We start from the raw sequence: 23,344 nt of genomic DNA on the forward strand, positions 1-23,344 counted from the left end.
GTTCCTTGTGGTCTTGGGCAGGGCAGGAGCCCATACCAAAGTGTGATACAACCAGAAAGAATGCTTTCTATGGTGCATCTGTAAAATATGCATGGAGTATGGAAACATTGCTGTTTGACCAGGGTAACCAGAGTCATTTGTAAGAAGCCTCAAACAGACACTTTTTGGCTTGTCTCCACTACCCTCAAAAGTTGACATGGACAGATCATTGGCTTAGGAAGACTAACCCCACGCTCCCTTGTCAGCATTCACCCAGGAGGACAGAGGTTTAGTGTCAGTCTGCCCTCCACCAACCCAATCACCCTTTGAGGCATCCACCTCCCTCCCTCCCTCACCCCAGTCTCTGACTGCAGCCAATAACAAGTGGCAGAGAATGAACGGCAGTGCCCGGCCTTGCTGGATCTGCAGGTCATGAGACCCGGGAGTCTGGAACAGACCTGCTGCATTGTGGGCTTCACCGGAGAGAGATGATCACAGGTGAGAACCTTTGACATCCAGAGGCCGCGTAACTGTTAGGATGTCTCAGCCTCTAGTGCTGAGCTTGATCTCCACCCACGCAAAAAGATCCTTCTCCACTCGTGGGAGAGACTGGAACTCGGGGGCACAATCTCAGAGTGAAGGGACGCTCCTTTAAGACTGAGATGAGGCTGTGGAGGCCAGGTCCCTGAGTGTCTTTAAGACAGTTCTTGATTAATAAGGGGATCAAGGGTTACGGGGAGAAGGCAGGAGAATGGGGATGAGAATCATATCAGCCATGATTGAATGGCGGAGCGGACTCGATGGGCTGAATGGCCTCTCAAAGTGGTGAAGTTTGCCGGGTGCGTGCCACACCCAGGGAAACCAAACACTGTAAATTCTCATTGGCGGAGAGGGAGCTGAGCTCCAGGCACGTGACCTTTTAATGGGTATTAATATGTATAAATTGGGCTCCCAATACAGTTCATCAGATGCCCCACCACCATTATCTCACCTTTCTAATTCCACGCTGACCATGGAAACTGAGCGGGCAAGGGAAATGCCTATTGCCCATGGGTAGGAACTTCTCATCACGCTCGAGTGAGGCTGAAAAATCCTGCCCACTGTCATAGAATCATAGAACCCTACAGTGCAGGAAGAGGCCCTTCGAGTCTGCACTGATCACAATCCCACCCAGGCCCTACCCCCACACATTTACCCACTAATCCCTCTAACCTACACATCCCTGGACACTAAGGGGCAATTTCTTAGTATGGGCAATCAACCTAACCCGCACATCTTTGGACTGTGGGAGGAAATCAGAGCACCCGGAGGAAACCCACTCAGACACAAGGAGAATGTGCAAGCTCCACACAGACAATGACCCGAGCTGGGAATCGAACCCAGGACCCTGGAGCTGTGAAGCAGCAGTGCTAACCCACTGCGCTACCGTGCCGCCCACTCCACTACACTAGCAATCCTGAAACCCAGAGTAAAGTCTCAGTATCAGGAAACTGCGTTTTATTGCTCCCCCTGCCAAATTAAATGCTTCCCGTCCGCCACGGTTCCCACTGCTGGAGGTGGGGGGGGGAGATTTGTGACTTGAGGAGCATGGTGGTGGATGGTATCTGTTTCTGCAAAGTGGTCTCGAAATGATCAAGCGCTCTTTCCCAACCTCCACGATCATCGTGCTGTTGGCTGGAGTGGAAAAGGAGATGAGGTGGATCGTAAAATACTCTCACCCCATCCCGCACAGGACACAGTTTTGTTTTATTCTTCATGGGAGGTCAGCGTTGCTGGCTGGATCAACGTTTATTACCCATCCCTAATTGAGGGGGGTCAGTTAAGAGACAACCAGATTACCTTGAACCTGGAGTCACACATAGGCCAGGCTAAGTAAGGATGGCAGATTTCCCTCCCCAAAGGAACCAGACGGGTTTTCACGATAACCATTTCATAGCCATCGTCAATTCCAGATTTCCTTCTTTTTCAATTAACTCCAAATTCAAATTTTGCAATCTATCATTGCAGACTTGAAACCCAGGCTCCCAGACTCTGGGCCTCAGGTTTTACTCGTCTCGGGACAGGGGGTGAGGTTTTACGCTCGTGATCGGAAATTCCTGACCGAGCCAACGGACATTGGAACTGATCCACTTCAGATCAGCCATGATCTTATTGAATGGTGGGGCAGGCTCAAAGGGCTGGATGGCCTACTCCTGCTCCTATTTCTGATGGTCTTCTGACATTTCCGTTGTCCACTCTCGCGCCACTCCAATTCCATGGCAAGTGGTGTGCTAGGATTCTGGTGAATATCACTACACCAATCTCTCCCCCAGTTACTATGGACCCAGGTTCAATCTTCTTCGACATTGGAGCGAATGGACAGGCGCTAACTTTGCCCCCAAGCTCAGAGATTGAGCCTATGGATAAACAGATGTAACTTACGTTAAATCACTGACTCCAGATACAAGGAGGTGGAACTTGGGTGACTGGGCAATGTTAGATTGCCTATTTCTTATATTTCTACGTTGGTTTTCAATTCCATTGATTTTTCCAACACTAAGTGGCAGTCCACAAGGATAGTTTGATTGGGAAATGCGTGGTTTGCTATCAAGGTAAAACCAAAAATTCCACATCTGTGGCCCACAGCTGAAACAGGAGGTAGCACAGCGGTTAGCACTGCTGCTTCACAGCTCCAGGGTCCTGGGTTCGAATCCCGGCTCAGGTCACTGCCTGTGTGGAGTTTGCACATTCTCCTCGTGTCTGCATGGGTTTCCTCTGGATGCTCTGGTTTTGTCCCACAGTCCAAAGATGTGTGGGTTAGGTTGATTGGCCATGCTGAGAAATTGCCCCTTAGTGTCCAGGGATATGTAGGCTAGAGGGATTAGTGGGTATAATATGTAGGGATATGGGGGTAGGGCCTGGGTGGGATTGTGTTCGGTGCAGACTCGATGGGCCGAAGGGCCTCTTTCTGTACTGTAGGGTTCTATATGATTCCAGGCCTAATATCTGCTGAGGCCCCATTTGTAAAAGCATTTCACTCAGAGCCAATGTCAACACCCAGAAAAACCAGGAACCCCTCAACTCCAGTCTAACCTGTCTCTCTATCCCCAAGTATCAATCCCCTCTTCCGACACAGCCCGTCCCACACTCCAATAACAATGCAGAGTGTAGCCTTAGCTCTTCCAGTAATCGGGATGCGGGAATTATCACCGATTACTTCCATTGCTGCTGGAATGGACACTGGGGGAAAAGGGAAAGTTTTGTACATTTAAATAGCGCCTGCTCCCTGCAACCCCTCTCAGAACTTTCTGAATCTGATTGGCTGCAACACTGGAGACGAGGCTGAGAGTTCTGAGATTAATAAGACGTCTCACAACACCAGGCTAAAGCCCAACAGGTTTATTTGGTAGCAAAAGCCACTAGCTTTCGGAGCACTGCTCCTTCGTCAGATAAGCGGGAGTTCTGTTCACAAACAGGGCATATAAAGACACAAACTCAATTTACAAAATAATGGTTGGAATGTGAGTCTTCACAGATAATCAAGTCTTAAATATACAGACAGTGTGAGTGGAGAGAGGGTTAAGCACAGGTTAAAGAGATGTGTATTGTCTCCAGGCAGGACAGTTAGAGAGATTTTGCAAGCCCAGGCGAGTCGTGGGGGTTACAGATAGTGTGACATGAACCCAAGATCCCAGTTGGACTTTAACCTGGTGTTGTCAGACTTCTTACTGCGTTCACCCCAGTCCAACGCCAGCATCTCCATATCAGTTCTGAGATTACACAGCGTTCTATAAGCGTGCGTTCCAGTTCTGGAACTTCTGCTGCTGGGACCACATGTGACAGAATACCAGTCAGGCCAGGATTGTCCTGGGAGCGTTAGAGAGAGTGTGAAGAGAGAGAGCATGAGGGAGAGAGAGGGAGTAAGAGAAGGATCAAGAGAGAGAGCATGAGAGAGAGAGAGGGAGTAAGAGAGGGATCAAGAGAGAGAGCATGAGAGAGAGAGAGAGGGAGTAAGAGAGGGATCAAGAGAGAGAGCATGAGAGAGAGAGAGTGTGTAGAGAGAGAGAGGGAGAGGGAGCGCAAGAGAGAGAGTGCGAAAGAGAGCATGAGAGAGAGAGGGAGTAAGAGAGGGATCAAGAGAGAGAGCATGAGAGAGAGAGAGCGTGTAGAGAGAGAGGGAGAGGGAGCGCAAGAGAGAGAGTGCGAAAGAGAGCATGAGAGAGAGAGGGAGTAAGAGAGGGATCAAGAGAGAGAGCATGAGAGAGAGAGAGAAGGAGTAAGAGAGGGATCAAGAGAGAGAGCATGAGAGAGAGAGAGAGTGTAGAGAGAGAGGGAGAGGGAGCGCAAGAGAGAGAGTGCGAAAGAGAGCATGAGAGAGAGAGGGAGTAAGAGAGGGATCAAGAGAGAGAGCATGAGAGAGAGAGAGAGGGAGTAAGAGAGGGATCAAGAGAGAGAACATGAGAGAGAGAGAGCGTGTAGAGAGAGAGGGAGAGGGAGCGCAAGAGAGAGAGTGCGAAAGAGAGCATGAGAGAGAGAGGGAGTAAGAGAGGGATCAAGAGACAAAGCACGAGAGAGAGAGAGCACATGAGAGAGAGGAGGAGTAAAAGAGAGATCAAAAGAAAGAGCATGAGAGAGAGAATGTATGAGAGAGAGGGAGAGGGAGCGCAAGAGAGAGAGTGCGAAAGAGATTATGAGAGAGAGAGGGAGTAAGAGAGGGATCAAGAGACAAAGCATGAGAGAGAGAGCACATGAGAGAGAGAGAGCGCAAGTGAGAGAGGGAGCAAGAGAAAGAGAGACGGCACAAAAGGGAGAGGGAGCAAAAGAGAGAGCGCAAGGGAGAGAGAGAGAGAAGTGTGAGAGAGAGGTAGTGAAAGAAAGAGGGACTGCAAGAGAGAGAGAGAAAGCACAAGAGAGAGAGCCCATGAGGAGAGCAAGAGAGAGTTGGAGCGTCAGATAGTGCGAACAAGAGAGAGTGAGTGAGTGAATGCAAAAGAGAAAGAGCACAAGAGAGTGAGGGAATGTGAGGGAAAGAAGGAGCGAGAGGGCAAGAGAGAATCCAACAAGTAACTCTGTGAGTCGCATGCTGCAATCAATGAAAATTGAAGGTGGGAAAAGATGGAGCGAGGAAGAGAGATTTGGAGAAAGTGTTCCTGAGAGCTGAATCTCGAGGGTTAACGGGGAGTCACGCACGATGTGAGCCAGAGGAACTGAGAGCAATGATGAGCTTGCAGAGGTAGTATGGGGATCTGTAAATGGGATCCAATGCTTTAAACTCAAAGAGATCAAACAGAATGAAACCAGAAATTGCTGGAAGGGCTCAGCAGCTCAGACAGGAGTGGGGAATAGAGTTAACACCTCAGATTAGCCAGAACATCCAGGGCCTAGTGGAGGCAAGCGGGGACAGAGCTGAGGCCTCTTCAGCAGCACTCGCTGGGTAGCAGAATGTTTCTTCAACTGGAGCTGGAGGTGGGAACCCTGAGGAAGCTCCATTACCGGTCTCCAGGGTAACAATACCACCCTGGAGTGACAGGCTGTGGAGCGAGTGTAATTCTACCCTGTGTGGCTGGGTGCCAGTCTGGTCTAGACAAACAGGTGCCAAGGGCAGCTTGATACCCAACAGAGGCAAGCAATAAGCTGACTCTGGGAGCTTGCGTTGTCGCCCGTACACCTGCTCCCAACAAACACCAGCCTAGATCATCACTGATCACATCATCAAACTCAGCTTCAATCTCACCCCATGCATTTACCAGCTGCTTATCAGGGGAGTGGAGTTATCAGAGCTCTCTCTCACTCTGTACCTCTCCGGAATTAAGCTTTACTGCTTAGCAGATAATCACGAGATGGCAACTTGTTTTACATCCACCTCTGAAGTCAAGATCTATTCTTTCCTCATTCACTATCTGCTGGAGTGGCACGGTGGCACAGTGGTTAGCACTGCTGCCTCACGGCGACAGGGACCTGGGTTCAATTCCCAGCTTGGGTGACTGTCTGTGCAGAGTCTGCACATTCTCTCCGTGTCTGCGTGGGTTTCCTCCAGGTGCTCCGGTTTCCTCCCACAATCCAAAAGACGCGCTGGTTAGATGCATTGGCCGTGCTAAATTCTCCCTCACTGTACCCAAACAGGCGCCAGAGTGTGGCGACTCGGGGATTTTCACAGTAACTTCATTGCAGTGTTAATGCAAGTCTACTTGTGACACTAGTAAATAAACTAAAACTACCTCCGTCTCTCTAATTCCATCAGTCATTTCTCTTCTCTTTCTTCCTCCATGTTCTCTAATTCACTCCCTTCGTTATCTCTAGCCCTCTCCTCTCTCAGCCTATCTAATTCTCTCCATTCTTCTCCATCTCTCCCACTCTGTGACCAACTTCTGTCTATTTCTCTGTCCTCTCTTACTCTCGCACTCTATCTCTCTCCCTCTCCCTGTCACTGCACTCCCTCTATAATTAGTTTGGCCTGTGTGTGATACTAGTGCACACCCATGAAGCACTCATTCACAGGGGTCGCCCACTGGATAAACAGGAGCTGGAAACTCCCGACTCCCCAGAATCCCGAATCCCCAATGGGAATGCAAAATCTGTCATCCCTAACGTCAGCCTTCACGTTTCCCGATTCTCACATTAACTTGCTTGGAACAAGCCTTCCTTTCAAATAGGAGCTGTTGGAAAGTTACAGAAACATGGAGGGCAATCAAACTCTAACATCACCCACAATCGTCCCTGGGCTTCTAAAGACAAGTTACAAAGGAAATTCTTCCTGTCTGGTATGGGAGTTCTGTAACTTGTAACCTGCAGTTAAAAATAAACAGAACATCTCAGATGAATACACCCTCACTCTGAGCTGCTCTGTGTTCTAAACTCTTGCATTTTCAACAGATTTTGTTCTTTGTAAACAGGAAAATCTCACAGAGGATTAGCGTGCACAATAGACCCTTTTGACATACTTCAAATAGATCAGAACTTTGTTCCCATCAAACGTTTACGCGGTGTAAAGCTCCATTGTGAAGGAAAGCTCTATTTACAGTGACAAATAGCACGTTCTTTCAAGGTGACCTCAGAGTGCGATCTTTGAACCTTGCTAACTGCGGCAGAATCCAGCCTTGATTGGCCCTGTGCCCCGGTTTAACCTGTTCACCCAGACTGTGCACCCCCAGGCAAACCCATTGAACTCAAACTTTGACTCTCTCTTCACAGACTCGGCAAAGCATCACGGCAGCCCACTGGTCCATAAAACCGAAGGCAGCACGGAGAAGATGAAGGCTGGTAAGAGTGACTAGTAACTAGCTGTGCTGCATAACCCCCTCTCCAGGGTGCACATTTTAATGTGAGTCGCTCAGCGCCATTGTCTCATTCGGGAGACAATCTTTCACAGTTAATTGTCTCAGGAAAATTGGGTGTAAAATGGGTATGGTGAAGGTCCAGATTTGGAGTCAACGTTCTGCGTTGCACAAGTGTCTGTAAACGTCCTCCCAGAAACTGGGCTAAAGCATTTCCCAGCTGTGTCTGGCAGCCCCTTCAAACGCAATGTAGAGGTGCTGGCGTTGGACTGGAGCAAACACAGTAAGAAGTCTCACAACACTAGGTTAAAGTCCAACAGGTTTATTTGTAGCAAACGGCACTAGCTTTCGGAACTGCTGTTCCTTCATCTGGTGGGTGGGAGTGTCTTCGTCAGGTGGGCCCTCCAAATACACAAATTACAAAAATGTCGCCTTCCTTTGGAGCTCTGAATAAGATCAGAATTAATATTGACCACAAACACTGACTGAGGGTTTTGGGGATACTAAGATTGCAGAACCACACCCCCCCCCCCACACCCACACACATTCACATGCGTGCACAGACAGATTTTATATATATACATATTCACATATACATGTACACACACATATGACTATATATTCAATCATACACATGCATATATATATTTTTGTACACATACAGCTACACATTCACATATACACACACATACATTGACATACTTACACACATGCTTGCTCACACAACCCTGCACATATACATATACACATGAGCACACACACATTCTCCCAAACACAGTCCTACATGCAGCACCGCCACAAAACACATCCCACTCATACATTCATATTCATACACCCAAACACAAACTCTCACCCAAACACACAGGAAAATCCTGCAAAGACACATGCCACCATGTCCTCTCATTCATATACGCATATGCAGAAGGCAAAACCTTTCCTGTTAGAGTGTGTGTGTGTGTATGTTTGTGTGTGACTGCATGTGTACATACGTGAGTGCACGCATGTGTATGTGTGTGATTGCGCATGTGTATGTTTGTGTATGCATATGAGTGCGTGCATGTGTATGTGTGCGTGTGTAAGTGCACGTGTGTGTGTGCATGTGAGTGTATGTGTGAATCTTTGCTTGTGCATGAGTGTGTGTGTGCATGCGAGCGTGTGTGTGAATGTATTTGTGTGTGTATGTGGGGGTGTGTGTGAGTGTATGTGTATGTGTGAGAGTGTGTGTATCTGTGTGTGCATGTGTGAGTCTGTGCTCATGCGTGAGTGTGAGTGTATTTATGTGTGTATATGGATGCGTGTGTGAGTGTATGTGTGTGTGTGCGAGAGTGTGTGCATGAGTGTGTGTGTGAGAGAGTGTGAGTGTATGTGTGAGTGTGTATGTGTGAGTGTGTGTATGTGTGAGTGTGTGTGTATATGTAAGAACATAAGAAATAGGAGCAGGAGTAAGCCATCCAGCCCTTTGAGCCTGCCCCGCCATTCAATAGGATCATGGCTGATCTGAAGTGGATCAGTTCCACTTTCCCGCTCTCTCCCCATAACCCTTAATTCCCCTGTCTATCAGAAATCTATCTACCCGTGACTTAAATATATTCAGCAATGTAGCCTCCACCACTTTAATGGGCAGAGAATTCCAGAGATTCACCACCCTTTGAGTGAAGAAGTTCCTCCTCAACTCTGATCTAAACTGCGCCCCCCCCCCCTTATTTTGAGGCTGTGCCCTCTAGTCCTGCTGTCCTTTCTAAGCAGGAAGAATCTCTCTACCTCTACCCTATCCATCCCCTTCATTATCTTATACGTCTCTATAAGATCCCCCCCTCAGCCTTCTAAACTCCAACGAGTACAGACCCAGTCTATTCAGTCTCTCTTCATAGGCCAACCCCCTCATCTCTGGTACCAGCTAGTGAACCTTCTCTGCACTCCCTCCAAGGCCAAAATATCCTTCCGCAAGTGCGGTGACCAAAACTGCACACAGTACTCCAGCTGCAGCCTCATCAGTGCCCTGTACAGTTGCAGCAAGGGCTTCCTGTTTTTATATTCTATCCCCCTCGCTATAAAGGCCAGCATCCCATTCGCCTGTGTGTGTGTAGATGTTTGCGTGTGTGTGTGTGTGTCTGTGTGTGTGTATGTGAGGCTGTGTGAGTATGTGTATATAGAGTCATAGAGGTTTACAGCTTGGAAACAGGCCCTTTGTCCCAACTTGTCAATGCCACCCTTTTGTTTTAAAACCCCTAAGCTAATCCCAATTGCCCACATTTGGCCCATATCCCTCTATACCCATATAACTATCTAAATGCTTTTTTAAAAGATAAAATTGTATCGGTTTCTGCTACTACCTCTGGCAGCTTGTTCCAGACACTCACCACTCTCTGTGCCAAAACATAGCCCCTCTGGACACTTTTGTATCTCTCTCCTCTCACTTTAAATCTATGCCCTCTAGTTTTAGACTCTCCTACCTTTGGGAAAAGATATTGACTATCTAGCTGATCTGTGCCCCTCATTACTTTATAGACCTCTATAAGATCACCCCTCAGCCTTCCAAACTCAAGTTGAATAGACTGGGATAGAGTCCTATTCTATCCATCGTCTCTTTATAACTCAAACCGTCAAGTCCTAGTAAATCTTTTCTGTGCTCTTTCTAGTTTAATAATACCCTTGCTACAATAGGGTGACCTGAATTGCACACTGTATTCCAAGTGTGGCCTTACCAATGTCTTGTACAACTTTAACAAGACGTCCCAACTCCTGTATTCAATGTTCTGACCGATGAAACCAAGCATGCTGAATGCCTTCTTCACCACTCTGTCCACCTGTGACTCCACTTTCAAGGAGCTATGAACATGTACCCTTAGATCTCTTTGTTCTGTAACTCTCCCCAGTGCCCTACCATTAACTGAGTAAGTCCTGCCTTGGTTCAATCTACCAAAATGCGTTACCTCGCATTTGTCTAAATTAAACTCCGTCTGCCATTCGTCAACCCACTGGCCCAATTGATCAAGATCCCATTGCAATTGGAGATAACTTTCTTCACTGTCCACTATGCCACCAATTTTGGTGTCATTTGCAAACTTACTAACCATGCCCCCTATATACTCATCCAAATCATTAATATAAATGATAAATAACAGTGGGCCTAGCATTAATCCCTGACGCACACCGCTGGTCACAGGCCTCCAATTTGAAAAGCAATTCTCTACAATCACCCTAGCCAATTTTATATCCATTTAGATACCTCACCCTCAATCCCGTGAGATTTAACTCTATGCAACAACCATTCTCCTCTTCACTCCATTGCAACTGCTCTGAAGATGCTACTTTCCAAACAGTATTCCTGATACATTTTCCTTTCGCCTGATCCAAGGATTCTGTCCCATTGTAGCTGACAGGACCCTCAATCATATCTGATGTTTCCATCACTTCTGCTCTCACCTCTTCCCCACCCCTTCCCAGAATCAGTACAGCATTCCTCTTCTCCTCATTTTCCACTCCACCGGCCTCCTCATTAGAGGATCATCCTCCACCAATCGCAGCGCGATACCCCCAAGTACATCTTCCCCTCAGCTCCCTGCCCCTCCCCCACACTCCTCCCACCCCCTGTCCCCCCCCATTAGCATTCCACAGAGACCACTCCCCCCCCCCTCCATGACACCCTGGTCCATTCCTCCATCACCTTACCCCCCTCCCATTGCACCTTTCCATGCGATGCTGCCCCTTTACCGCACCCCCCCCCCTTTTCCATGTGATTGCAGGAGGCGATGCTGCCCCTTTACCCCCTCACCATCACAAGCCCCAAACACCCCTCCTGCCAGGGGAAGCAGCGATTCACTTGCGCTTCTCTTAACTTGGTCACCTGTAGTTGCCGCACCCAGCGCAGTCTCCTCTACACTGGAGGAGACCAAACACAAGACTGGGTGATCATTTGGTGGAACGCCCTCGCTCAGTCTGCAAGACCTCCCAGCTGCGCCACATTTTAACCCAGCTCCCATGCCCACAGGTCTGTCCTTGACCTGCTACAATGTTCTAGTGACACCCAATGCAAACTGGAGGAACAGCACCTCACCTTCCGATCATAGCCGTCTGGACTCAACACCGAGTTCAACAACTTCAGACCATAAACAATGGTCACATTCCCCCTAGTGCCAGTTTATCACTTATTTCCTTGCAATTATCTTCTTGCTTGCAGACAATGCTGATCTTTATTCGGCTATTAACACATTCTGCTATTTTGCTTTCGGACAATGCTGACCTTCATTCTGAGACAATGCTGGAAAACCTCAGCAGGTCTGGCAGCATGTGTAAAGGGAGAAAAGAGCTGATGTTTTGAGTCCAGGTGACCCTTTGTCAAAGCTAAAAGGCGTAGAAAGTGGGAGATATTTATACTGGCGGAGGAGGGAATGAAAGATGAGTCATAGCCACGGAAACCAGGGGAAAGGCTGCTAATGGCAGCCCATAGAGAGAGTAAAAGATGTGAGTGGCCAAACGGCCGAGAAGCTGAAATCAGAGGGTGAACTGTGACAGATGAAGACACTGGGGGGAGGGGAGTAGGGGGGGAGAGAGGTAAAATTGAGAAAAATGGGGAAATGGGAAGCACAGGGGAGAAAAGGTGAGGAAGGGGAGATGAAATGGGGGAAAGAGTGGGAGGAAGAAAAGCGAGGTCGATAAAGTAATAAAAGGTAGAGAACATTAAATAAAATAGAATGAAAACAAAGGGGTGGAGGTGGGGTAGAATAAATCATCTGAAGTTGTTGAATTTGATGTTGAGACTGGAAAGCTGTAAAGTGCCGAGCCGGAAGATGAGACGCTGTTTCTCCAGTTTGCATTGAACTCCACTGGAGCATTGCAGCAGCTCAAGGACAGACACGTGGGCAGGGGAACAGGATCGTGTGTTAAAATTGCAAGTCAGCGGAAGGTCAGGGTCCTGACTGCACACAGACCAAAGGTGCTTAGCAAAGCGATCACCCAGTCTACACTTGGTCACTCCAATATAGAGTAGAAACCCTACCGTCTAAATATCTCCCACTTTCTATGCCTTTTATCTTTGACAAAGGGACTCGAAACGTCAGCTCTTTTTTCTCTCCTCACAGATGCTGCCAGACCTGCTGAGATTTTCCAGCAGTTTCTCTTCTGGTTTCAGATTCCAGCATCCGCAGTAGTTTGCTTTTATCTGACCTTTATTCTGTTATTAACACATTCTGCTGTTTGGCTTTCAGACAGTGCTGAGAAAATGCTGGAAATACTCAGCATCTGTGGAGAGAGAACAGAGCCAACGTTTCGAGTCTAAGTGAACCCTTATCACTCTGACATTGGCTCTGTTCTCTCTCCACAGATGCTGCCAGACCTGCTGAGACTTTCCAGCACTTTTTTCTGTTTTTGTTTCAGATTCCAGCACCTGTAGTATTTTGCTTTGATCTCACTGCTGAACTTTATTCTGCTATTAACGCCCACTCTGGACCAATGCTATTTTTTATCATTACCATTCTCTTTGGCTCTCTGTTCCATGACATCTTTTGTAATCTCTCCTGCTCTCTACCCTAATGTTCCACCTGCCCCACACACTCTGTAGAGTCGTAGAATCATAGAACCCTACAGTGTAGAAAGAGGCCCTTCAGCCATCGAGTCTGCACCGTCCACAATCCCACCCAGGCCCTACCCCCATATCCCTACACATTTACCCGCTAATCCCTCTAACCTACACATCCCAGGACACTCAGGGGCAATTTCTTAGCATGGCCAATCAACCTAACCCGCACATCTTTGGATTGTGGGAGGAAACCGGAGCACCCGGAGGAAACCCACGCAGACACGAGGAGAATGTGCAAACTCCACACAGACAGTGACCCGAGCCGGGAATCGAACCCAGGTCCCTGGAGCTGTGAAGCAACAGTGCTAACTCACTGTGCTACCGCGCCCGCCCTTCCAACAGCAGAAAACCTTATCACGTTTCTACCTCTCTTCAGTTTTGAAAAGAATCATATTGGACTCAACGTCAACCGTTTCTCACCCCACAGGTGACCTGCTGAGTTTTTCCAGCAATTTCTGCTTTTGTATTGCTTCTTAAGGCTAACATTGGTTCAGGTGAGACATACACAACTTAGTTCCTTCAGCAAACCTGCACCCACTTCCATCTAGAAGGTCAAGGGTAGCAGATACATGGCAACACCACCACCTGCAAGTTCCCCTCCAAGACACTCACCATCCTGACTTGGAAATATATCCCTGTTCCTCTGCAGCCCTGGAATTCCCTCCCTAACAGCACGGTGTGTGTACCTACACCACATGGATTGCAGCAGCTCAGGGAGGCAGCTCACCACCACCTTCTCAAGGGCCAACTAGATATGGGCTATAAAACCGTTGGCCTAGCCAGCGACTTCCACGCCTGGTGAAGGTTTACATAATTAAGAAGTCTTCAGTTGGGTATCCTAGGGGGTAAGGTGCTATTGTAGCAGTCTAATTGTTAAAGAGGGCTTTAGATTAGGGTCCCTGAGCTCCTTCAACTTCCAGCCCAATAAGTTTCCAGCAGTCCCCCAAAGCTGGGAGCTGTCTCCTTTGTTTAATGGAAGGGAGATGCCCTCCAGCTGACCCTGGCTCCTGAAACCCCCTGTCTTAGACTGTTCCTAATTTAAATGTGTTCCCTGGGCTGGGAACATTATCCTGAGGGCTGCCTCAGTGTGTTCATGCTACTGGCAGCTTCTGCCACCACCTGGAGCCCTGGCGGTACTGCAGAACCAGGCATAGATTGTGGCTACATATTCAGGGATTGAGGGGGGTGGTGAAAGGGGGCGAGGGGTAGTGAGGGAGCGAGGGATTCAGAGGGAATGAGGGATTGAGAGGGAACAAAGGAGAAAGGGATTGAGAGGGAGTGAGGGAATGAGACTTAGTGAGGGAGTGAACAGTGTAGAACTTGTCCTAAGAACATAAGAACATAAGAAATAGGAGCAGGAGTTGGCCATCTAGCCCTTCGAGCCTGCCCCGCCATCCAATAAGATCATGGCTGATCTGAAGTGGATCAGTTCCACTTTCCCGCTTTCTCCCCATGACCCTTAATTCCCCTGTCTATCAGAAACCTATCTACCCGTGACTTAAATATATTCAGCGAGGTAGCCTCCACCACTTCAACGGGCAGAGAATTCCAGACCTTCACCACCCTTTGAGTGAAGAAGTTCCTCCTCAACTCTGATCTAAACTGCACCCCCCCTTATCTTGAGGCTGTGCCCTCTAGTCCTGCTGTCCTTTCTAAGTGTCCTTTCTTTGTCCTACATGCACGAAGTTGTATTTCAGAAGATTGGGAATGGAACCCTGAGTCTAAACTTCCTGGACGGAACCTCACGGATTATTTCAATCAGGTCCCTCTCTGCGATCCCAGAGTGTTGACATGTAGATGAATAAGATTGAGATCTCAGTGTGTAATGTGTAATTGGTGCAGTGACAGAGGGAACTGCTGAGGGACACAATGAAGGAATGATTAGCAAAGTACTTGGGACCACGGACCTCAAATCCAGAGGCACTGTGCTGAAACCTGGTTAGACCGCAACTAGAGGCCCAGAACTTCCGATCAACGGAGTAAATTTGCACTCCGGGACCCCCTCCCCACCCCCTCCTGCCCACCCAGGAAATTTCCAGACAAGGATAACGGGAGAATTGCCCAGGAAGTTCAAATTCCCACTGGAATATTACCCTGCAACTGGGAACCATCTGAAATTCCGTATGGTTCTTCAGATGGTTCCAATTGTCTTATCAGGAAAAGTGAGAAGAATTAAAACTATTTTGAATTCCTGAGTAACTACAGTCCTGATACCCCTAAACACCCCCCTACTGCCCCAACCCTCTCCCCTGATTACCCCCTCAACTGCATTCCCAACACCCCAACAGTCCACCCCAAACACTCCCAACCCATCCCCGACAACGGTCCTGACCCCCAGCTACCCCCCACCCATTCCCAACTCCCCTTCCCTGACTACCCCCACCACAACCGGACCAGCCCCCCCCCAACTGATTATCCACCACTCTGACAACCCAACCCTCCCCCCCACTCCTACCCCTCCCAACTACCAACCCGAATCCCGACTATCTCATCCATTTCCCACCAACTGCCCCCTTGACCATCCTATTACCCCCCCCCCAACCCAATCACTCACTCCCTCACCCCCAACAATTCGGCACTTGAGGGAATGAGGCTGTTTGAAGGGTTGCAGAGGGAGATTTACCAGAATGGTCGCAGGGTTAAAGGCTCGCAGTGCCAGGGGTCAGTTGTTCTTGGAGCCAAGGAGATTGAGGCGAGATCGTTTTGAGACGTACAATATATGACAGCTTTGTATAAATTGTCAAAGAGAAGCTACTCCCATTGGCTGATGGTGTGAGGATGGAGGGTTAAGGGTTTAAGGTTCAGGGAAAGGGATAAAGTGGGGGTGGGGGGGCAGGGGATGGAATAAACTGTAACGACCTGAAACTCGCTCACTTTGAGAGAGGGGGAAAATGAACCAATAATTTCAGAAGGAGACTTGGAGAAAATAAATTTACAGCATTGAGAGGATAGAGGAGGGGAATAGAGCTGATGGGATTGCTCTATAGAGAGCTAAAAAGAGGGATCCGGGGAACAGAGGGATCCGAGGGAGCAGAGGGACACGGAGAACAGAGGGATGCGGGGAACAGAGGGATGCGGGGAACAGAGGGATGCGGGGAACAGAGGGATGCGGGGAACAGAGGGATACAGGAAACAGAGCAATACAGGAAACAAAGGGATACAGAGAACATAGGGATACGGAGAACAGAGGGATATGGGGAATAGAGGGATATGGGGAACAGAGGGATACGGGGAACAGAGGGATATGGGGAACAGAGGGATTCAGAGAACAGAGGGATTCGGAGAACAGAGTGATTCGGAGAACAGAGGGATACGGGGAACAGAGGGATACGGGGAACAGAGGGATTTGGAGAACAGAGGGATTCGGAGAACAGGTGGGGAGATGGATTTGAAACCAGACAGTTGGGCGCTCTGGTTTCCTCCCACAGTCTAAAGATGTGTGGGTTAGGTTGACTGACCATGCTAAATTGACCCTAGTGTCAGGGGGATTAGGAGGGTAAATATGTAGGGTTACGGGAATAGGGTCTGGGGTGGGATTGTGGTCAGTGCAGACACGATGGGCTGAATGACCTCCTCCTGCACTGTAGGGATTCTATGATTCTGTGACATCAGCCGTGATCTGATTGAATGGCGGAGCAGGCTCAAAGGGCTGAATTTGCCAACTTCAGCTCCTAATTCCTATACAGTCAACAAGCCAAATGACCTCCTCCTGTGCGGTAATGACTCAATTACTCTATCAACCGTAGCCGTGGTTCAGTCATCGCACACCTAGCTCAAAGTTCCCCACTCGAAAGACTCGAGTCCATAATTTCGGTTGAAAGTTCGGTGAGGTACTGAGAGAGTGCCACACTGCCGGAGGTGCTGTCCTTTTGGTGAGAGCTTAAGCTGGGGTCTGATTTCACATCGATGTATGGGTTGCTTATTTGAAGAGCAGTGTGGTGGGACTTCCAGGGGATGTGTCACCCTCACCGGAAGCTGGATTCCGGGACGGTGACTAGTGGGGTGCCCCAGGGGTCGGTGCTGGGGCCTCAGCTATTTACCATTTATATAGATGATCTGGAGGAGGGAACCGAGTGCAGGGTGTCGAAATTTGCTGATGACACCAAGATTGGGGGAAAGGCAAATTGTGCGGAGGGTGTGGAGAGTCTGCAGAAGGATCTAGATAGGCTGGGCGAATGGGCCAGGAAATGGCAAATGGAATTTAATGTTGGCAAGTGTGAGGTGGTCCACTTTGGTAGGAAGAATGGTAGGAAGGACTATTACTTACGTGGCGAAAAACTGCAGCAGGTGACGGTGCAGAGGGACCTCGGGGTCCTTGTGCATGAGTCGCAAAAACCCAGCTTGCAGGTGCAGCAGGTGGTCAGGAAGGCGAATGGGATGCTGGCCTTCATAGCGAGGGGGATTGAATATAAAAGTAGGGAGGTCTTGCTGCAGCTGTATAGGGCATTGGTGAGGCCGCAGCTGGAGTACTGTGTGCAGTTTTGGGCGCCGCACCTGCGCAAGGATATTTTGGCCCTGGAGGGAGTGCAGAGGAGGTTTACTAGGCTGATACCGGAGTTGAGGGGATTGAGCTATGAGGAGAGGCTGAATAAACTAGGCTTGTACTCGTTAGAGTTTAGAAGAATGAGGGGAGATCTCATTGAGACGTATAAGATGATGAATGGGATGGATAGGATAGAGGTGGAGAGACTCTTCCCGCTCAAAAAAGACAGTAGGACTAGGGGGCACAGCCTCAAGATAAAGGGGAGGCGGTTTAGAACGGAGTTGAGGAGGAACTTCTTCACTCAAAGGGTGGTGAATATCTGGAATTCTCTGCCCGTTGAAGTGGTGGAGGCTGCCTCGCTAAATATTTTTAAGAAGCGGGTTGATGGGTTCTTGATAAGAGAGGGGATTAAGGGTTATGGGGAGAGGGCGGGAAAGTGGAACTGAGCTACAACAGATCAGCCATGACCTTATTGAATGGCGGGGCAGGCTCGAAGGGCTAGATGGCCCACTCCTGCTCCTATTTCTTATGTTCTTATGTTCTTATGACATGGTAGGCAGCGGTTAAGATTTCGACATTCCTCTCCCCGCTGCTCACTCACTAACATTTGCCTCTTCTGTCGTTGGCCAGCCATGTTTGCCGTGGAGATCACAGTGGAGAAGGACAACGTGACAGGGGAGACTAAGGTTTTGTCCTCTACTAGTGTGTCTCCCAAAAACCTCAAGCAGCAAGGCGTCAAGGTCTATGAGGACGAGCTCAAGGTGATCCATGAGGTGCGAAAAGGTGACGGAGCAAACGGAGTTCACCTTCTCAGTACCTCGGAGGTTGACGAGCTGATGCAGAAAGCCGACAAGGTGACAGACTTCCATAAAGCCGCAGCACCCGAGGGCAAAGGACCTAACGCGGCTGACAGTCAGACCCCAGAAAAGCTAAAGCTGGACGGGATCGCCGGGGAAAATCTCCAACTCCTGCAGAAAACCCCGGGGGACGGCGCCGAGCCCGGCACAGACAAGCCAGTCACCATGATTTTCATGGGCTACCAGGATGTCGAGGACGAGAACGAGACCAAGAAGGTCCTCGGGTACGACGGGACGGGCAAGGCGGAACTGGTGGTGATTGAAGACGGAGACGCCAAGAGCGAGAGGCCAGCGGAGAGCCAGGCTCCCCCCAACGGCACTGCCGCAGAGCCCGGGGCCCAGACTGCCGAGGAGGAGCCGGAAGGGAAGGCGAAAGAGGCTGTGGATGAAGCAAAGGATCTGAAGGATAAGCAGCGTTGCCAGTGCTGCATTGTGATGTGATTGCGTCCTGTCTTGCTCTTATTGTACAGTTGGAATGTTATATGTTCATAGTCCTCAGATACACCATATGTCTTCTAATGTAACACACGCTTTCAGTTGGGGATGCAAAGATTGCAGCCAATCCATTGCGACTTAGCAAAGACCAACATTTTTTTTATTGCAATTCAATCAGAGCCTAAAATAAGTGCTTGATTGGCTGAACGATACCCTAAACATCATCGTCTGAGTACAGTTGAGATTCGCTAAAGTTATAACACTTGTAATGTCCTGTCAGGGTGGGAGCTGCATAGACAACCCAAGAGAAAATAAAGTAAAATTGTAATTAACCCTTTAAAAAAAGGGGGTACCCCCCCGGGCTGTGGGGTAGGGATGAACAATACCGCTCCCTGGAGGTGATTTTGTGTCGTGCATCAATAATTGGCCTGGTCTCTCTGCAGGGTCAGAGCTGGTTGGAGTAAGCTGGAAAGACAGCCTTTAAAAGTATGCCCCAGGAACCCCCTTTTCTCTTTCAGTGACTCTCACCCAAGGCGGACGGGAGGAACCAAAGGTAAGTCACACCACAAGTTTCTCCAGCTTTTCATAAAACGAAGCCAGAAAAAAAATAATCTGAGAAACAGCAAAGGGGACAGAACTGGAGGAAAAGGGGGTACACTTATTGCATTTTCTTCAGAGTCAGGTCTTAGGCGTTACATTTGGTTCGTGGTGAGGGCGGGAAGAGTCACAGCAATAATGCTCAGCCCATCTCCTGAGTTTCGACATTGCTGTAAAATAATTCTTTGTTATTCCCTGAACTGAGTCAGGCAAAGCAGCCCAGAGGGACACAAGGTATTCACAACCTGTCAGTAGCGTAAAGGTTAAAAATCAGAGTACAAAACTCGAAGATATCATTACTCCACATCAGTCTCACTTTTCTGTCCTCTGCTCAGTCAGCTGAGAACTGTACCCACATCCATGATGTTTGGCTATCACTTCTCCGCAGTGATTCCCTCCTTCAACATGAGTCCAAGCAAAGCGAATGAGTTCAAACCTTTATTGAGCCGCAGTGCTATTGACTTCAATCTTTCTACTTCACGGTAAACTACGATGCCTTAAATGACCTGAATAAGCAAAAATAAATTAGTGTCAATACTGTAACTTGGTCAGTTTTGGTTCACAACTCGCTCACCAAAGTGGGTTATCATATCCTGCAGAAAATCTATTGCTGGACAAGCCCGGTGAGTTTAGTTGAGGAATATTCAGCGTCGCAGGGGAAGCCTTGCTGTCAAATAATGGGCTTCAAGACTAGAACCTTTATGAGATCCTCTGAAACTGGAGAAATATTAGCTTTTGCGTCCTACCAAACCGCACACCTCCTTCTTTCTTCAGTAAAAAACAGAAAGTGCCACTCACCATCCCGACCTGGAAATGGTATTCCGACCATTCCTTCACTGCCGCTGGGTCAATATCCTGGGACTCCCTCCCTAACAGCACTGTGGGTGTACCTACACCGCAGCAGTTCAAAAAGCTGCTCTCTACCGCCTCCTAAAGGGCAATTCGGGATGGGGCAATAAATGCTGGCCTAACCAGCGACATCTCCAGAGTGAATTAGAGAAAGAAAAACCCAGCGTGTCTGGTAGCATCTAAGGAGAGAGAAACAGCGTTAACATTTCCAGTTCTTACAAAGAAGAGTCAGCCAGACTCGAAACCTTATCTCTCCCTCTCCCCACAGATGCTGCCAGATCTGCTGAGATTTCCCAGCACTTTCTGTTTTGATTTCAGATTCCCAGCGTCCGTGATTGTTTAGCTTTAATTTCCACTTTTATTTCCTCCCATTGCTTTAGCCAGGATTTTACTGAAAATTTAAATGATAGCAGTAACTAACAATATATATAGGAATCTTCAGAGAGAGTATTACTTAGTCTATTTCTCCAGAATGTAGATTGATTCAAGTTTGGTCAATCATGCGAGTGCAAGGTTGTTGCCTGGAGAATTTTCATTAACATTGAAAGACTATTGCGTGCATATTGTCAATGCTAAATCATCTGTTGTTTTGCTACATGTCCTGTAATATCCATGTCAAACTGGCAACTGCAGAATTTGCAATTCCTTAATAAGCTTGCGGAACCGCCTGCACCGACTGGATTTTCTGAATCATTGCATCCCTAATTTGAACACACTTTTCTACATCACATCTAAATCTTGAGCCAGATCAGTCTATCTTATACACTGCCAGTCACCATACACCACTCTATATATGTACAATGTGATACAATGGGACCATTTTATTTTTCTCTGCATGTTCTGTCGCTCCGAGCAGATTACAGCTCATTGCTAAAGTCAGTTAGCTGGTGTTGTCTTTTATTAACCCCGCTGCAGTCCGTCTGCAATTTTTGTTGCCTCAACGCTGAGGGTCCACTGAGGCCAGAGACCTATGGCAACACTGTTGTTTTTAGGTGAAGATTCTCGCCTCACTTTGTCCTCCGGATGCTAATCAGATCAAATCTGAATCGGCCGTTCACCCAGGTTAAAGAGTCAGGTGCAAAGTGGTGTGCCGCAAACCCTATTCTTAATTCACTATCAATCCAATCCAGATTGAATCTGCTTTGAATGAGTGTCCCCCTCCCCAACTCCCCTCCCCGCAAACTCAAATGACAAAGCGGCACCACAGGAAGTCACGTATCTAATTGTCCCTATGCTGAGTTGACTTTGCGAATGTGTCTGTTTGCATGTGCTTGTGTTTGTCTCCATTTGTCTGTGTGTGCGGATGTGTTTGCGTGTCTGTATTTGTATGTGGATCTGTCTCCGGCTGAGTGTATGTGTATGTCTTCACTGTGTCTATCGGTGTGTAAGTATCCCTGTGTGGAAGTGTGCCTGGATGTATGTGTTTGTGTGTCAGTGTATACCTACTGTACATGTCTGTGTGAGTTTGCCTGTGTGTATATGTCAGTTTAGGTCTGTGTGTTTGTGCCTGAGAGTATATGAGTGTGTCTTTGTGTGTATATATGTCTGTGCACATGTGTATGTATATCTCTGTGTATGTGTACTTATGAATGTGTATGCTTGTGAATATCTATGTTTGTGTGTATGTGTGTGTGTGTGTGTGTGTGTAGTACGCACTAATGTGGGTATCCCTTTGTGAATGTGTGCCTGTATGTCTGTGAGTATGTGTATGCCTGCGTGAGTGTGCTTGTGAGTGCATGTGAATGTGTCTGTATATATATATATATATGCCAGTATGACTGTCAGTGTGTGTGTGTTTGTGCGCCTGTTTGAGTGTCTGTGTATCTGTGAGCCTGTATGTTTATCTGTATCTGTAAATGTGAGTGATTGTATCTTAATCTGTTAATGTGTGTCCATGTGAATGTGAGTTGTTTGCGTGCCTGTGTAAGTGTGTACCTGTATATGTGTGTGTGTGTGCGCCTATGTGTTTGTGAATTGTGAGTTTGTGTGTGCTTTGTGTGTGTGTGTGTGTGCCTATGTGAGTGTGCACTGTTTGTGTTTGTGTGGGTGCATACCTGTATGTGTGTGTCAATGTGAGTGCGTATGTGTTTATGTTTGTGTGTGTACCTATTTGTGTTTGCATGTGTGTGTGTATCTGTGTGTGCAAGTGTCAATGTGAATGTGTATCTGTTTATGTTTGTGTGACTGTGTGCCTGTGTGTGTGTGCCAATGTGAGTGTGTACCAGCTTGTGTTTGTGTGTGTGTACCTGTGTGTCTGTATGCCTATGTAAGTGTGTACCTGTTTATGTTTGTGTGAGTGTGTACGTGTGTGTGTGAGAGAGAAAGAGAGAGTGTCAATGTGAGTTTGTGCCTGTTTATGTGCGTGAGTACCTGTGTGAGAGTGTCAATGTGAGGGTGTACCTGTTTGTGTGTGTGTGTGTGTACGTGTGTGAGAGTGTCAATGTGAGTGTGTACCTGTTTGTGTGTGTGTACTTGTGTGACAGTGTCAATGTGAGTGTGTGCCTGTATGTGAGTGTGTACCTGTGTGTGTGTGTGTGTGTGTGTGTGTATACCTGTGTGAGAGTGTCAACGTGAGTGTGTGCCTGTTTGTGTGGAAGAACTCAGACCTACTGGGAACTCATTTCAGTTCTTTCACATTAATGGTCGTATTTATTTGACTCCACAGTGATTCAAGGCATACCAAAGACTCCACAAATTACGTCGCTATGAAAGTGGTTTTAATGTTTTCATCAATGGCAAATTTATTGAAAATGGGAGTGAGCAAGACAATCAAATTTCCTTCAAATAGTTTCCCCATTTTGTCGTTCTCCATAATTGAAAATTTCCAGCCTTCTAATGGAGAAGTCAATATTTATATATATATAGAGCTATACAGATATATCTATTTTTAAACACAATGCCTTGGGAATGGCATTAGCCCATGTTTAGATTTCACTAGCCTGAGTGATTCCATAGTACATCGTACCACTGAGCATGCTCATTAAGGTAATAAAGTAGTCCCATTTTATTCAAACACATTCCAGGGGGCTGTGGCACGACGTGATTTCTCATGAAGTCTGAGGCGTGGCACCGGGTGTGAGCGTGATGTGCGCCCTGTGCGAATTTGGATTTCTGAGACTCTGGGCTACAGCTCTCTGTAAGCAGGGAGGCAAAAATCATTCTGAGTGCGGATTCCCTTCATCTATAGGAAGTTAGGCTTTGTAACTAGTCGGTGTTCTTTGTTGTTTAACGCTGGTATAAGCTGTGTTGTAAAGAGATGGAAACCCTTAGTAATTTCTTCTATATTGCACCCCATTCCAAAATCCTGTAGCAT

General features: G+C 47.8%; 1 protein-coding gene across 5 annotated transcripts in view; it reads left to right on the forward strand.

Moving 5' to 3' along the window:
• palm1a (paralemmin 1a) overlaps window positions 1–23,121 on the forward strand; it is a 303,084-nt gene extending 279,963 nt beyond the window's left edge. For all 5 annotated transcript variants that reach the window (XM_080213248.1, XM_080213250.1, XM_080213251.1 and 2 more), the window contains 2 exons: window positions 7,150–7,218; window positions 17,924–23,121. In XM_080213248.1, the coding sequence (XP_080069374.1) occupies window positions 7,150–7,218; window positions 17,924–18,591 (737 nt within the window). In that variant the 3' untranslated portion in view covers window positions 18,592–23,121. The remainder of the gene's footprint in view (window positions 1–7,149; window positions 7,219–17,923) is intronic.
• Window positions 23,122–23,344: the final 223 nt, after the last annotated feature.

Source organism: Carcharhinus amblyrhynchos, chromosome 26, assembly GCF_965287045.1.
Source record: "Carcharhinus amblyrhynchos chromosome 26, sCarAmb.v2.hapA, whole genome shotgun sequence".
NCBI classification, from domain to species: domain Eukaryota; kingdom Metazoa; phylum Chordata; class Chondrichthyes; order Carcharhiniformes; family Carcharhinidae; genus Carcharhinus; species Carcharhinus amblyrhynchos.